Here is a 16,654-nt window from a genome sequence, read left to right on the forward strand (position 1 = left end):
AGGGTTGGGTTTGTATTTACGCTGGAACAAATTTGTGATATTTCACAAAAAAACTTTTTACATCCTCGTGAAACACTGTAACTTTGAGATAGCATTGAACAATTTTAAGTGGTACAGTAGTCTGCACTACTTCCAAATGCATACACAACTAAGAAGTATAAAGAGCTAAAAACTTCCGCCTAGTTCCGAAGAAATCATATACTGTAGCTTAAATGCATCCTCATGCAAGCAAATGTTACATTCATATTAAAAAGGTGATGCATGTCTTTAAGAATGAATCTTATTTATTCATAATGTATCATTACATTATAGATAATTATTGTAGAATAAAAGACATTAGGCAATACTTATTATTTATGAAATTTATCTTTTTTAAGACATCTTGAAACTGGCATTTTAAACAGTACTGTTTCTAAAAAATTTGTAATAAATTCTATTATAGAGGTGAATGATCCACTTTTCTTTTACATGATATAAACAAATCTGCTATTCCACTGGTTCATTTAGCTTAAATGCTTTGAAGTTATCATGGTCATAGAAGCCGGCTTGTACCTGACGTCCACCAAAAAACCTTCCGTTCAGGTCAATAACAGCTGGAAGAATTAAGTGGCAAAGATAAAATTAGTGATCAGAAACCTTACTACACTTTGATACAAAATCAGAACAGGACAATTCCTAGACCATTCATGATTGATTATAATCCTTAAAATTCCTCTGGTCAATCAGCAATTTCATTAAGTTTATAACTTTTAAAATCTTCATAGTCATAGAAGCCTGCCATAACTTGCCGTCCGCCAAAGAATCGCCCGTTCAGGTCAATAACAGCTGAAAAATTTTAAACTTTATATTATCTTCATCTAATAAAAAAAATATCACTATTTCAATATATTGTATGGTATTATGATACCTTAACAAGTGACAGAACAAAAGCTAATGTGCATGGCATGGGAAGGAACACTTCACACCTAAGATATTGCACAGATTTATTTTACACCTACTATTATATAAAAATATAACATTCAACAGCATTTATATAGGTATGCCTCAATAATTGTATTATTAATAATAAAATCTATAGAGTAAATTTAACAGTGTGTGTAGTTTCCTTGTCAATATACTGTCACTAGTAAAAAGGGAAGTGTAGTCTTAAAAGTAGTTTTTTGAGAAGGTCTCAAATTAGATTAGATAAAAATCACTTGAAAGTGCAGTGAAATACTGAAATAGCCAATTAAAAATCACTTGACTACTGTATAGTCAGCAATGTATAAAATGAATACTACATTCCATAAATTCAAAAGCATGAGCTTCGTGACTTTAGAATAGATAAAAAAGTAAATTACTCTCTACATCGTCTTCTGAGATGTACCAAATAGCCGTGAGAAAGTTTAGTATCTGCTTAATGTAAGTTGTGAAACTTTATACTGAAGTTATTACCACCAATTAAATAGGAAGGAGAGAACACCCAACAATTTGAATGTGAATATGGAAATAATTGATCACACAATACGTCTTGATTATTTCCACAAATTTCACTTTTGAATCATGTTTCCTAGAGGTGGGAGAGAGATTATAATAATAATTAATATGGTTATTCCTACCTTTTACCTGATCTTAATTGAATCATTAATATTCAAAGCATTGGGTAGATATTACACATCATTATAAAAAATGACCATAGCAATGTTTTTGTCTTAAACAATCTAATTCCTCTCATCTGTGCCAGTTCTGAGCTGGAAGCTAGTCTTAGGTGAAGTAATGAATAAACATCTCCATCTGGAACCTAGTACGACTTGGGAGCTACTCCCAAACCTATGAACATGGTTATACTTTGCAGAACCTTGACTGTTCTACAAAAGGACATCTGGTCAGTAGCTCCCAACTCAGAATATGGAAGCAACCCAGAAAGACCTCGCTTAGTTCTCCTCCCTCAAGAAAACCATGCACCCACTTCCCAATACGGCCCAACAGGCCCATACATGCAAGAAAATAGAGTAAAAATAAATAAACAAATACTGTATAAACAAATGTCTGAACAACACATAATTTGGTATAGTAAAAGAAAATGACAATGAAATCGCAAAGTTAGTCTCAAAAACATCACAGGTAATGTGGTGAAAGAAAAAAAAAATTATGAACAAAAATCTGTGGGAGGGAAAAACAAATTTAATAAGATTTCATATTTCTATACTCGCTTATGTTCATGCAGCTTCTTCTCTAGAAGCTTGGTTTATTCTACCTTTACCCATAGAACTGTAAAAATATAAAAATATTTCAATTTCCTTTCCCTTTAATAACACATGAACTAGTAAGGAAGGAACATACTATACCCTGTTAAAAGTTCTAAGACCATCGGACTAGGGTCTTTTTCAGAATACTTCATGTCAAACTCAAAATACTGAGGAAGAAACCCAATCGGCTTATCCCCAAAGGTAGCTTAAGTTCTTAAATGCCCTAAGCTAATCCTTGTATTGTACCTTTTTAAGCAAGAAGCAATAACCTCAAGCTGCAAAGTTGGTGATTAACAATTTCATATTAACAATGATGAACTAAAAATAAAAAACCATTCTATCATGCTAATAGTGTGCCTTTTATTTTCAAAAATTTAATTTTTGGTATGGAAGTATAGTTTTGAATAAGGCTACCATGAGAAAGTTTTAGGTAATAATCTTATTACTTATTTATTTTTGTCTATATAATTTCTCTTAGCCGACCGAGTCTCCTTTTGGTGCATATGACCTCTTGATTTTTCTATGAGGGTTATCAGCTAAAGGTTGAGTGTGCATTGACTGTGAGAGAGAGTGAGGTGAACAGGTGTTCCATTAGTCAAAGGGCTTAATCGTATCCATCTCCTCACAACCTGGCTAGTAACGTGTTTGCTTAGCATTCGCATGGCAGCAGATCAATCCCTGCCCGGGACTGTGTTTAAGCTGTTTACTGGGGGAGGCCACTGGTGTGCTTGGGCACCAGAGTTGGGGGCTGGATTTGCCTGGCTGATGTTCTGGTGAGCATCTATTCTGATGAAACTGGAACTGAAACCTGACACCTTTAACCAAACTCCTTTCTTGTCTGCCTCCATACCAGTCGACCTATATTACCTATTCCAGGCCTTGGGTGTGGTTGGTACCTATATTATTCATTGCCAATTTTATGTTGTTAATCATACTAGCATCAAAGAGTCTATTGAAATATCTTTCATTTCTTGAACTGTAATGATTAGCTTTCAAAAGATATTTTGAGTACATATATCTTATTTATTTAGTTAAAACCCAAGTTTCATCACAGAAAATGTAGGGTCAATAAATGCTGGACAGATAAAAAGTTCCTTAAAAGCAACATGCCTTAAAGAGCCACAGGGAAAGAGGGATATTTTATCGTTTTGCATTCAGACACTAAAGATGGTTTTGTGCAAAATGCACAATTGATGGAGTCTATCATCACTAAATGATCAGCAGCGTGTTAAAAAAGGGGTTTCGTACCCAACTAATTCCTCACATTCCCGCATCGCCTGTTACTGTATAGTCATTGATAACTCACTACCACTCCATATAGATAGACAATCTGTCAACATCATCATCTAAAAAAGCTACCATCACAGAATGGCCTATTAGAAATCATGAGAATCCAAAATAACATTTGCTAAAAAGCAAACTGTTACAAATGGTGAAAAAGCATACAGAACATGGAAAATAAATAAGTCATTGACATTACTGAAGCAGAGCATGGCCATAAAGTGATTTGTTTACCACCGTATTACTGTCAATACAACCCTATTGAACTTATATGGGGCCAAGAGAAAAGCTATATAGCAAGGGATAATTTCATGATGAGAGACTTGAAGGGATTACTGCATGAATCACTGGACAGAATAAAAAAAGAAAAAACTATAAGACATGCCGAGGCTTTGCAACATGAATTTGCAATGAAGGATATTGCCATGGGGAAATTCCTAAACTCCTTTGTCATTATTCTTGACTACTCTGACAACGACAAACTGCCATAAAGCCAATGTTGTTTTACCAAGAAATTATATATTGATGAAAAATAGAAATAACTTTTTTCTCTCCAAAAGATAAGTGTATTAAAAGATGCTATGTATACTGTAATGCCAATATCTATACTGTACAGCAGTATTTACTTTATCTATTAATACAAAGAATTATATAAAATATATATACTAATAATAATAAAGTTAGAAATAAGTAGAATTGGGAATTAAAATAATTAAGTAAAGGGTTGTAAGCTACTTATAAGAAGCCAACCTTTTCCTGCAACTCTTAAGGTCTTAAAAGCAAATCTTCCTCCAAGGTTAACTTTGTGTGTTTTTGTTTTAAAGACTTGTTAAAGGAAAGCGAACAAAAGAAGAGGATTCCTCCGCTAAGTATTTTGAGAAAGGCAGTCTCCAAGTAGTCAGATTTGATTGGATACACAATCGTGGTAAGTGGTAACTGACGCATCAGTCTTCCTCTGTCTTCAGTTTCACAGTCAAAATAACCCCTATCCTTTGACACCACAAGACATTTTAGAGTATTCATAAGAACATCAGGCGAGTATAGAAATAAGAGATTTTATTATTCAAATTCTAATTATTTCTATGAAACCTTCTCTGATGCTCATATTGCTGACTCCCACACTCTACTGGAGGTAGGATGCCAGTGAAGGAAAGAGATAGGATAAATTTGATTAAAAGCAATATCATGGTTAAAGTATACTATCCTGGCCTAAATTACTTTCAATATGGTTTGAAATAGAAGATTCCAGATTATTTAATAAAGCTACTTGAAGTACCGAACTGTCGCTTGTCTGTAAATGATAGTTCTTGATCTGGATGATACTTTTAATTGTTACCAAATCAATTATAAAATTACAACCCAATATATTCGTAGATAAGGCAGTTAAAAAACAACTGAACTTGAAATTTTGACCACAGCTCAACAGTCACCATGGGACCTAGAGTGTGTGCAGAGTGAATGTGATGCATGTTCGTGAAGGTTTACTGCATGAAGACGTGATGGGTGAAAGAGCTTATGACTGCATGAGTGTAAAAGTAAATTTTAATGGTATAGAGCTAGTTGGTCTGATTGATACTAGTTGTGGTGTCAATTTAATGTTTAGGAATGCGTACGATAAGGTAAGGGATGTTTGTGAATAAAGGTGAAGTGAAAGGTATCGGTAATTTAAGTATGTCTGTGCAAGGAAAGTTACGTGAAAATGTTATGATTGGGGGGCTGATGATGGAAGATAATGATTTTTATGTGGTTGAGGGAGTAAATGATAAATATGATGTGTTGTTAGGTTATAACTAATTGAAAAAATGTGGTATGATTGTACATCCTAGTGTAAATATGATAGAGATGAAAGTTAAGGGTAAATTTTGTGGGGAATTTTATTTGAATGGAGATGGTAGTGTATGTACGAAGGTATGGAAAGGTGTGCCGTTAATAGCAAAAGGTGGTGTTAAATTGTCAAGAGATGCGAGCGAGGTTGTCAGTGTAAAAGTTGCATGGCCGAATAGTCTGGGAATTGCTAATAGTGACAATTGTGAATATGTAGTGGAAGGTTCGGAAGCAAGTGAATAAGTGAAAACAAGTGTGCATGTGTATGATGGTATTTTGAATTTGCAGGAGCCGAAGGTGTATGTGAGCTTGTTGCCGACTGTAAGGAGGAAGAGAATACGGGGTATACGTGAGGGTGATTGCATGGGATGTATGTATACGTTGGTCAATGTAGAGGATGAAAGGTATGTTAAATTGAGACATGTTATGACGGGTAAGATAAAGCAGGATGACGAACAGGGACTGCCGAGTCTCACTTGTACATTTACACCCTTGTCATACTTATTCGTATTCTTACCTATACTGTACCTATAAATTTCCCTTGCACTTTCTCCTCACTTAAAACTTTCAAATGCCTCTTTTTCCTATATTCAACTAACACTAATTGTTTATTTTCCAGCCCTAATTTCTCATGCATACTAGGTTCATACTTGCTCATTTCCAACCAATTACTCATCTCATTCTCACAAATATTAATCCTATTCCTTCCACACACACAGGAGGACTCACCCAGCTGAACCCTCCTACACTCTAGTTTCCCGAACATCCTGGCTGACTTAATCCCTTCTTCCTACATACTCTAGCTACATGCCCATCTGCACCACATTCAGAACATTTAGCACGGTGCTCTCTACACATCCTCGCATAATGCCCATTCTGACCACAATTGCCACAAATCACATTCGTACGATTACTCCTACATCCACTTGCTATATGCCCAGTCATACCACACCGAAAACACTTAACCTCTTTCTCTTTCTTGCACTCACTAATTCTATGCCCTACCTCACCACATCCAAAACAAGCACCTAGAGCCCATCTACATTCATTCTTCTTATGTCCTACTTTCCCACATCTATAACACTTCTCTTCACGGATACAACTACCTGACCTACCTTGCGGCGCACTAGCACTCCTATCCCTCCAAACCTGATTCCCTTGCCTAAACCCTTCATTTGTCCTTAAAGGTATTCCCACATTACTCGCCCTAACACTCCTATCTACTACACTATCAGCTACCCTCATCGGTCCTCTCATAACAGCATCTCTAAAACTAACAAATTCTGGCACACTTTCCTCCATTCCAGTTCTTACACTCACAGATTTACTTTCTTTCATACATCTATCCAACTCATAATCCTCAACTATCTCTAAAATATCATCCCATGTCAATCTTTCTTTCGTCCACCTCATTTTCTCCTTCCGTTTCAAATTAACAAACTCGGCAACATTCTCGGGTACAGTAGCCAAAAACTTCTTCATTAACTCCTTATTCTCATTTATACCTCCATCCCCATACTTCTTCCTAGCTAAAGTTTCCAACCTACATACATACATCGATATCGCTTCTCCTGCATTCATCCGTGCTTCATCAAAATCATTCTTACGCTTATACTTAACACTCCCTTTTATACGTTTTACCTGCTCAATTATTCTCTTTTTCACACTTTCATAATCAACGTCACCTACACTCATTATCACTCCATGCATCGTCAACAAATACCCAGTCAAATATTCTCCTAACTCCCTAGCCCAAACTCTTTTACTATCACCATACTTATCCTGACAATACAGTGGTACCTCTACATACGAATTTAATTCGTTCCACAACCTACTTCGGATGTAGAAAATGTTCGGATGTAGAAATGAATTTTCCCATAAGAATGCATGGTAATTCATTTAATTCGTTCCTCAGCCTAAAAACCCATAATAAATCCTTAATAAATGGCTACACATAATTACACATAATACTATAACTGCATAATATGAAAGAAGCATGTAAAAAAGATAATTATAAAGAAATAATGAATAAAAAATGTTTTATTGCCACTTTACCTTAGAGACAGGCCAACGCAGGTGTAGGATTTGCTACGCCAGGAGACTGACGATCGGCGAGAAGGTAGACATGGTGTTAACATGTTCTTTAAATAAATACTCTCTCTCTCTCTCTCTTGTTCTTCTTCACTGTTAGTGTTAGAGAAGTCTATTAATTTTTTTTCTGAGAGAGAGAGAGAGAGAGAGAGAGAGAGAGAGAGAGAGAGAGAGAGAGAGAGAGAGAGAGAGAGATATTAAACAAAAATGAGAGATTAAACAAAAATGTGTTGTGTACATATGATTTTTAACAGCGTTAACAAGTTGAAAGACAGTTAAATGTAACTAAAAAAACTATCAGCGAATCTGAATTCCTTTATTAACTAAAACAAATATTGATACAAACACACTCGTGTGCGTATGCGCAAACACACACACACGCACGAGGAGACACGATCGGCGAGGAGGTAGAGATGGTGACTGCGATAACATACCGTAACTTACACTACGGAAATTTTAATCTAACTTAGCTTATTTATTTTTTTTTTTTAAATTTTTATATTTCATATTTTTTAATTATTTTTTTCTTTTGATTTTTTATTTTCATCACTTTCAGTGACGAGTTACGGTATGTTATCGCAGTCACCATCTCTACCTCCTCCCCGACCGTCTCTCTTATTGCGAAGCAATTCTTGCACCTGTGTGTGTGTTTGTGCATACGCACACGAGTGTGTTTGTATCAATATTTGTTTTAGTTAATAAAGGAATTCAGATTAGCTGTTATTACTTTCTTAGTTTCATTTAATTGTTTTTCAACTCGTTGACGCTGTTAAAAATCATATGTACTCTAACCACATTTTTGTTTAATCTCTCTCTCTCTCTCTCGGAAAAAAAATAATAGACGTAGACGTATCTAACACTATAACAGCGAAGAAGAACGAGAGAGAGAGAGAGAGAGAGAGAGAGAGAGAGAGAGAGAGAGAGAGAGAGAGAGAGAGAGATTTTATTTAAAGAACATGTTAATGCTATGTTTAGAGAGAAACAGAAAAAAAGAGAAGTCTTACTTAAAAGAGCTTGTTAATGCTATCTTGGTTTTCTTTGCTTCACTTTTTTCTTTCTTTCTGTTCATCACGCTGGCCCTTCTCACAAATGACCATTGCCAACAATCTCTGTCCTTTATCCCTATCAACAAAAGGCGTTCTATCTCTTCCAGGGTATTGCTACGATGTCTTGTAATAATGGTGATCCCCTTCGATGGTTATTTGCTTTAATGGCTGCTTTCAGCTTGATGATCCTCGAGATCATAGGCCTATTCTGGCCATATTGTTTAGCCATACAGTATCACTCATATGCACACTGCTCTCATGTTTTTCTATAATTTCTTGCTTCAATTCTAATGAAAGAATTGCCTTCTTCCTGTACTGAAACTTAGCTTCTTAGGCACCATGATTATAGTTAAAATCAAAGAGGAAATGTGAGAAAAGGAAGAAAATAAGCACTGTTAATAACAGACCAAACAGAGGACAACCACACGATACACACAAGAACAGAGAACTGAGCACTCGACGCTCAATGGCGTAATGTTTACTTCGTGTGTCGAAATAAAATTCGGGTGTAGAGTAAAAAATTTGCTTGAATTTTACTTCGGATGTTGGAAAATTCGGATGTAGATACGTTGGGATGTAGAGGTTCCACTGTACCTCTCATACTCCTTGAAAAACTCGTATACATCCCTACTACTATGCTCATTGAACCTTTCACACCGAGGTACCTCTCTCATAAACACAGTCTTACACACATCACGTTCATTCTCACTGCTATCATCACTGCTACCTTCCTTCTTGTTCCCTACTTCCTCGCTAGAATATAAGGAATCTAATTCCACAGTCATACTCCTATCCTTGATCATACTCTTCCTAGCCCTTTTCTTACTTGCCACTTTCACCCATTCACGATCGTCCTTGCTATCAGCCTGATACTTTTTCTTCTCTTTCTTCACATCACTTCTACCTTTCTTCTCATGATTCCTATCACATTTCTGTTCATCCTTACTATGCCTTATTCCCTTATCTTCAATCTCACTATCACTATTACTATTACTATCACTATCACTTCCTTTCCCATTATCACTAACCTTAGCCTTCTCATCCACTATCAACCCATTACCCGAAGCTGAGGACACTCCTCCGACTGCACCTTCACCCATTATAGTTTTCATCATCCCCATGACTTGCCCCATCATAGCTTCCAATCGGTTCTCCATTCGTTCCTCATTCTCTTTCATCCTCATCTCAACACATTCTTCCACTCTCTCTACAGTTCCCTTCAACTTCCTAAGCTTCTTCTGCATCGCCTCATTCTCCCAGTTCAACCTCTCATTCTCTACTAGCAACCTCTCTTTCTCAACTATCAACATCTGCTCCCGTTCTTGATAATGCCGCAATTCCTCCTCCAAAGCCTTTAATTTACCTTCCATTTTTCTTCAACCTTAATCTAATTTCTTATCCTATCAGTCCTTTGTCAAAGAGTCCAGCTTCAATCCCACCTCGGCAGTCCCTGTTCGGGAGCAAAAATAATGTGGCGGGATGTTGCAAGAACAAGCCCCACACCCTTGATCACAATAACTGACAAATGTCTCCTCTGCACAAACTTTCCCCTTACGTTATCAACTGGACTCTTGGACAGAAGGAAAATGAAAACAAAACATAACCTTAAAACTATATTTCTCAAAACTTAAAAATAATCAATAACCATCCACATTCAAATTAACAACACTTAAAACTAATCAAAAACTTAACACAAAATAATATAATATATAATAACCAAAAGCACCATTCATATAACCCGCAAAAACCCTAACAGACTTAAAATTATCCCATACACCAACCCTACCAGACTTAAAATTATCCCATACACCAAAACCAATATTTGTTTATGTGTGGACGTTTTTGTACACACAAGGGCCAACAGTCCTTTTATAGCCCAACCACAGCTCTCTATCTACCATAACACTGACAAATGTTATTACATAATTGCATTAATCATCATCATCATCACAATCCTTATTATCAGTGATCCAAATGGAAAATCCTTCAAACGGGCTGGGTCATTATGGCATCAATATCAAGAAAATCGTTCAGTGCAATCAAATCATAATCCTAATCGTAGTCCAGGTCATCAACGGTTGCGTAATCCAAGAGCAGTCTTAATACAATCTAATACAGGCAAGGTCATCAACAATATATCCACTTTCCAAAAAATTTAAGTCTCTCCAAAGGAGGAATCACGGCCTGCCAAAATAAAAAAGAAAAACACTTACGAACACTCATAACTAACTTAATTATCGCACTATAATCAAAGATAAATAATAAATTCTTCCTATCATTCACAAACACGACAAGCAAAGATAAACAAAACTGTACTTACTGTCAAAATAATTAAACGCTTCCACGCTGGTCGAAAAATGACTTAAAATATAATCCAGCATTCATAACAGCCTCTAGCTGCAGTCAAAATATAAATAAGCGTTCACCCAAGACATTCACCACTGTCGTAACCTAACTAAAAACATAAACAAACAATCTCATTTATACCAACAGTCTTTCTCACCACAAACGATCGATACACTAACTACTTTCGCTCGCTAACACAATCTCTCTCTCTCTCTCTCTCTCTGGATTTGGCAAAAGAAAAATAAAAAAATAAAACAAAAATTAATCCTCCACACTGGCATCTTCATAAGTGAACCAAGAATCTTTAAGATAATGTTTAGCAAAAAAAAAAAAAAAAAAATACCAATATGGTATGCCACTGAGGTGCTGCTAAAACTATATCCAAAGAAATGTTTCTACAAAATGTAAGGGAAATAGATGCCCTACTCATAACATGTACTTTCAATTTCAAGCCTTTTATTACATTTATACCTTCAATTTGGATTAATGTTGCCTTTTTTAGTCATAAGGTGATTCGGGACCTTAGTCCCACAAAACATATTGGGGACTCTCCCTGCCTGAATTTTTTCCAAATAATAATGAATGGTTCTTATTGGAGAAAAAAATGAGTTTTCTGCTGATTGATTGATTGATTTAAAGTATTCAGGCATCCTGACATCTAAGGTAATTGATGCTGATATTTATTTTATATAAAAAATAAAAGAATATTCAATTAAAACCATAAAAGTTAAGATGTCATTATAGAAGTTAAATAGTTTTCAGACCTGCTTCTGAAATAAATCTAAAAATGCCACTCGCATAGTAGGACATATGTCAAAGAATCTTGGCAAGGATGAACCTGCCATCCTCACCTCAAGCCTCAAACAGATGTCTATTTCTTGAGATATTATAATTGGGGCATTCGATCAACAAATGCCTTACTGTTAAAGGTACCAAAAAGTCGTCGCAATACGGTTGGTGTTGGCCCTTCAGAAAAAACTTGTGCGTCAACCGAGTGTGACCAATGCGGAGATGACAAAGAAACGTCTCCCACTTTCGGGGCATCATGTTATACCTCCAAGGAGATATGACATTTGTTACCTCTATCATCTTCTTGCCATCTTGACTATCCCAGTGCTCTTGCCAATTATTACTTACAAAATTATATAAACGATACTCTGTTATTCAACAGAGTATCGTTTATATAATTCCGTAAGTTATTCAAAATATCTTCATAATGAATATTATATCAGCACCAATATTTTATAGGATACCACAGGTTTCTTACAGTTCGCTTATAGCCATTATTATTATTAGTTATCATACGAATACGTTCTCTCTCTTTCTGTGTGTATGAGTAGTTAATTTTTAAAGCTTCATACAGTATTGTATTTTTATTACATTATTAAGTCTTCATATTTCTTTAGAAATTGTTGAGTTTAATTGTGACTTAAGAAAGCAGGTAAAATGTTTGTATTTTTGGTAGACATCAGCTACCTCAAGGTCATGCTACTGTACTGAAATTATGCACACATATGAATAACAAAGAGGTGTTGTTTATATAATTTCTTAACATTTTCAAAATATCATAAAACCCAACAAGGTTATGAATGAACGTGTGTCGCTACCTAGAAACGCCAGACATCTTCAAACACAAAATAACACAGAGCTACGAAAAACACATCCGAACATTCACGGGTGCTAACAAGGAAGGATGGCAGAAGGATAGGTGGTGGTGGTGGTGGTGGTGGTGGTGGTGGTGGTGGTGGTGGTGGTGGTGGTGGGTGGGTGGGTGGGTGGGTGGGTGGGTGGGTGGGTGGGTGGGTGGGTGGGTGGGTGGGTGGGTGGGTGGGTGGGGGGTGGGTGGGTGGGGGGGGCAGTAGCTGTACTGAAGTGAACGATACCTCGTAGTAACGGGGGATTTTGAGGAGGGAGAAGTCTAATTGGAAAGGGATCTCTGGTAGTGGTATCACTCACCCCAGTTTTAATACCGCCACCCTTTAGGGGTGAGCGAGCTGGATATATTCCTAGCATTCCAGCAACTTTTTTCTCTGGTATATTTAGCAGTATTTATACCTTTGAAATGGTGCTTTAAGGAGCATTTCACTGGGTGACACAGGTTCCTCGCCCAGAAATAGATTTCTCCTTAGTCAAAATCCCTTTATTAGTTATATGAAAACACTCACTCACTCACTCACTCACTCTCACACTCTCACACTCTCTCTCTCTCTCTCTCTCTCTCTCTCTCTCTCTCTAACAAATGAAAATCTTTGTTGCTTCACAAAGTTTGTTATATTGAAAATCAATCATGATTAAATTTTCCTTACTTTCTCTAATCTCGCACCATCTCTGTCACATCGAACGTTACAGCGGCAACTTAATTGTTCGATAACTTTAAAAATCGGCCTAGTACTTACTTCTTCTCTTACTTTTTTATAGATGGTTTCATAATTGAAGTGGGTACAAGTTGACTTATAACTAAAGTTAGGAAAAGTATTTTGGATATGGAATGGACAATCATCTTTAGTAACAGTTTAGAATTATCGTAAATTATCATTCTGTCATTAGCGGAAGTTTGTTATTGTTGATTAAACGCAAAAAGAAAAAATAGTTTTCCTGCTTTGCCACGTATGTAAGAATTTATATTAATATGGTAAATAATAATTGTAATAACATATTTACTAAAAGCTTTTAATATCATTATTTATCTCTTTGATCATGCGTGTTTAATGCCTACGTTTGTTTATTATGATCGAAGATGGAGCTTACAGTAAACGAATGGAAGGTTTCCGTTTCAGGTGGCGTCAAAGAAAAATGTTATTTTCATTAGTAAAATAAATTTTTGAATATACTTACCCGATAATCATGTAGCTGTCAACTCTGTTGCCCGACAGAATTCTACGGAAGGGATACGCCAGCGATCGCTATACAAGAGGGGGGTGTACTCACAAGCGCCACCTGTGGCCAGGTACTGCAGTACTTCTTGTTGACACCACTTCAATTTTTCCTCGGTCCACTGGTTCTATGGGGAGGAAGGGTGGGTCAATTAAATCATGATTATCGGGTAAGTATATTCAAAAATTTTATTTTACTAATGAAAATAACATTTTTCAATATTAAACTTACCCGATAATCATGTAGCTGATTCACACCCAGGGAGGTGGGTGAAAACCAGTGTACATGTATATCAAGAAGCTAAGTATACCGTATTTCATATTATCAGTTATTCAAAATAACAATGAAATTACAAGTACCTGGTAAGGAAGTCGACTTGAGCCATTACTCTGCCTTAAATAAGTTCGTCTTCCTTACTGAGCGCAGCGTTCCTCTTAGGAGGCTGAACAACTCTAAGGTGCTGAAGTATCAAGGGCTGCAACCCATACTAAAGGACCTCATCACAACCTTTAACCTCGGCGCTTCTCAAGAAAGAATTGACCACCCGCCAAATCAACAAGGATGTGGAAGGCTTCTTAGCCGACCGTACAACCCATAAAAAGTATTCAAGAGAAAGGTTAAAAGGTTATGGGATTATGGGAATGTAGTGGCTGAGCCCTCGCCTACTACTGCATTCGTTGCTACGAATGGTCCCAGGGTGTAGCAGTACTCGTAAAGAGACTGGACATCTTTGAGATAGAATGATGCGAACACTGACTTGCTTCTCCAATAGGTTGCATCCATAACACTCTGCAGAGAATGGCTCTGTTTGAAGGCCACTGAAGTAGCCACAGCTCCCACTTCATGTGTCCTTACCTTCAGCAAAGCAAGGTCTTCTTCCTTCAGATGAGAATGTGCTTCCCTAATCAGAAGCCTGAATAGTAAGAAACTGAGTTCTTAGAACTTGGAAAAGAAGGTTTCTTGATAGCACACCATAAGGCTTCTGATTGTCCTCGTAAAGGTTAAGACCTTTTTAGATAGTACCTAAGAGCTCTAACTGGGCAAAGTACTCTCTCCAGTTCATTCCCCACCAAGTTGGACAGGCTTGGGATCTCGAACGACTTAGGCCAAGGACGTGAAGGAAGCTCGTTTAGTAAAAACCGAGCTGCAAGGAACATGTAGCCGTTTCAGATGTGAAAACAATGATCCTGCTGAAGGCGTGGATCTCACTTACTCTTTTAGCTGTTGTCAAGCACACGAGGAAAAGAGTTTTTAATGTGAGGTCCTAAAAAGAGGCTGATTGGAGAGGTTCAAATCTTGATGACATAAGGAACCTTAGGACCACGTCTAGATTCCAGCCTGGAGTGGACAACCGACGTTCCTTTGAGGTCTCAAAAGACCTAGGGAGGTCCTGTAGATCTTTGTTGGTGGAAAGATCCAAGCCTCTGTGGCGGAAAACCGCTGCCAACATACTTCTGTAACCCTTGATCGTAGGAGCTGAAAGGGATCTTACTTTCCTTAGATATAACAGGAAGTCAGCAATCTGGGTTACAGTGGTACTGGTTGAGGAAACTGCATTGGTCTTGTACCAGCTACGGAAGACTTCCCCTTGAGACTGATAGATTCTGAGAGTGGATGTTCTCCTTGCTTTGGCAATCGCTCTGGCTGCCTCCTTCGAAAAGCCCCTAGCTCTTGAGAGTCTTTCGAAAGTCTGAAGGCAGTCAGACGAAGAGCGTGGAGGTTTGGGTGTACCTTCTTTACGTGAGGTAGACGTAGAAGGTTCACTCCTAGAGGAAGAGTCCTGGGAATGTCGACCAGCCATTGCAGTACCTCTAAGAACCATTCTCTCGCGGGCCAGAGCGGAGCCAACCAACATCAGCCGTGTCCCTTTGCGAGAGGAGAACTTCTGAAGTACCCTGTTGAGAATCTTGAACGGCGGGAATGCATACAGGTCGAGATGGAACCAATCCAGCAGAAAAGCATCCACGTGAACTGCTGCTGGGTCTGGAATCGGAGAACAATACAACAGGAGTCTCTAGGTTATCGAGGTAGCGAACAGATCTATGGTTGGCTGACCCCACAGGGCCCAAAGTCTGCTGCAAACATTCTTGTGAAGGGTCCACTCTGTGGGGATGACCTGACCCTTCCGGCTGAGGTGATCTGCCATGACATTCATACCGCCCTGAATGAACCTCGTTACCAGCGTGAGCTTTCGATCTTTAGACCAGATGAGGAGGTCCCTTGCGATCTAGAACAACTTCACGAAAGAGTCCCTCCCTGCTTGAAGATGTAAGCCAGGGCTGTGGTGGTGTCAGAGTCCACCTCCACCACTTTGTTAAGCTGGAGGGACTTGAAGTTTATCAAGGCCAGAAGAACTGCCAACAACTCCTTGCAATTGATGTGAAGTGTCCTTTGCTCCTGATTCCATGTTCCCGAGCATTCCTGTCCGTCCAAAGTCGCACCCCAGCCCGTGTCTGATGTGTCCGAGAGGAGACGGCGGTCGGGTTTCTGAACAGCCAAAGGTAGACTTCCTTGAGAAGAAAGCTGTTCTTACACCACGCGAGAGAAGACCTCCTCTCTTCGGAAACAGGAACTGAGACCGTCTCTAGCGTCATGTCCTTTATCCAGTGAGCAGCTAGATGATACTGAAGGGGGGGAGGTGGAGTCTCCCTAACACGATGAACAGGGCCAGCGATGAAAGTGTCCCTGTTAGACTCATCCACTACCTGACTGAGCATCGGTTCCTTCTCAGCATGCTCTGGATGCATTCTAGGGCTTGGAAGATCCTTGGGGCCGACGGAAAAGCCCGAAAAGCTCGACTCTGAAGATCCATACCCAGGGAGACAATGGTCTGGGATGGGATGAGCTGAGACTCCTCAAAATTGACCAGGAGGCCCAGTTCCTTGGTCAGATCCATAGTCCATCTGAGAATCTCCAGACAGCAACGACTTGTGGGAGCTCTTAAAAGCCAGTCGTCTGACGGAG

The 16,654-nt window shown here is 38.1% G+C and overlaps 1 protein-coding gene across 7 annotated transcripts in view; it reads right to left on the bottom strand.

Annotated features, from left to right (window-relative positions):
- Nucleotides 1-380: 380 nt before the first annotated feature.
- Spf45 (splicing factor 45) overlaps nt 381-16,654 on the bottom strand; it is a 207,228-nt gene continuing 190,954 nt past the window's right edge. For 6 of the 7 annotated variants that reach the window (XM_068353522.1, XM_068353524.1, XM_068353525.1 and 3 more), the window contains exon 10: nt 687-825. In XM_068353522.1, the coding sequence (XP_068209623.1) occupies nt 719-825 (107 nt within the window). In that variant the 3' untranslated portion in view covers nt 687-718. Of the gene's footprint in view, nt 594-686; nt 826-16,654 lie in introns of those variants that run through there. The other variant, XM_068353523.1, reaches the window with a different exon arrangement.

The sequence above is a fragment of the Palaemon carinicauda genome, chromosome 30 (assembly GCF_036898095.1).
Source record: "Palaemon carinicauda isolate YSFRI2023 chromosome 30, ASM3689809v2, whole genome shotgun sequence".
Lineage (NCBI taxonomy): Eukaryota > Metazoa > Arthropoda > Malacostraca > Decapoda > Palaemonidae > Palaemon > Palaemon carinicauda.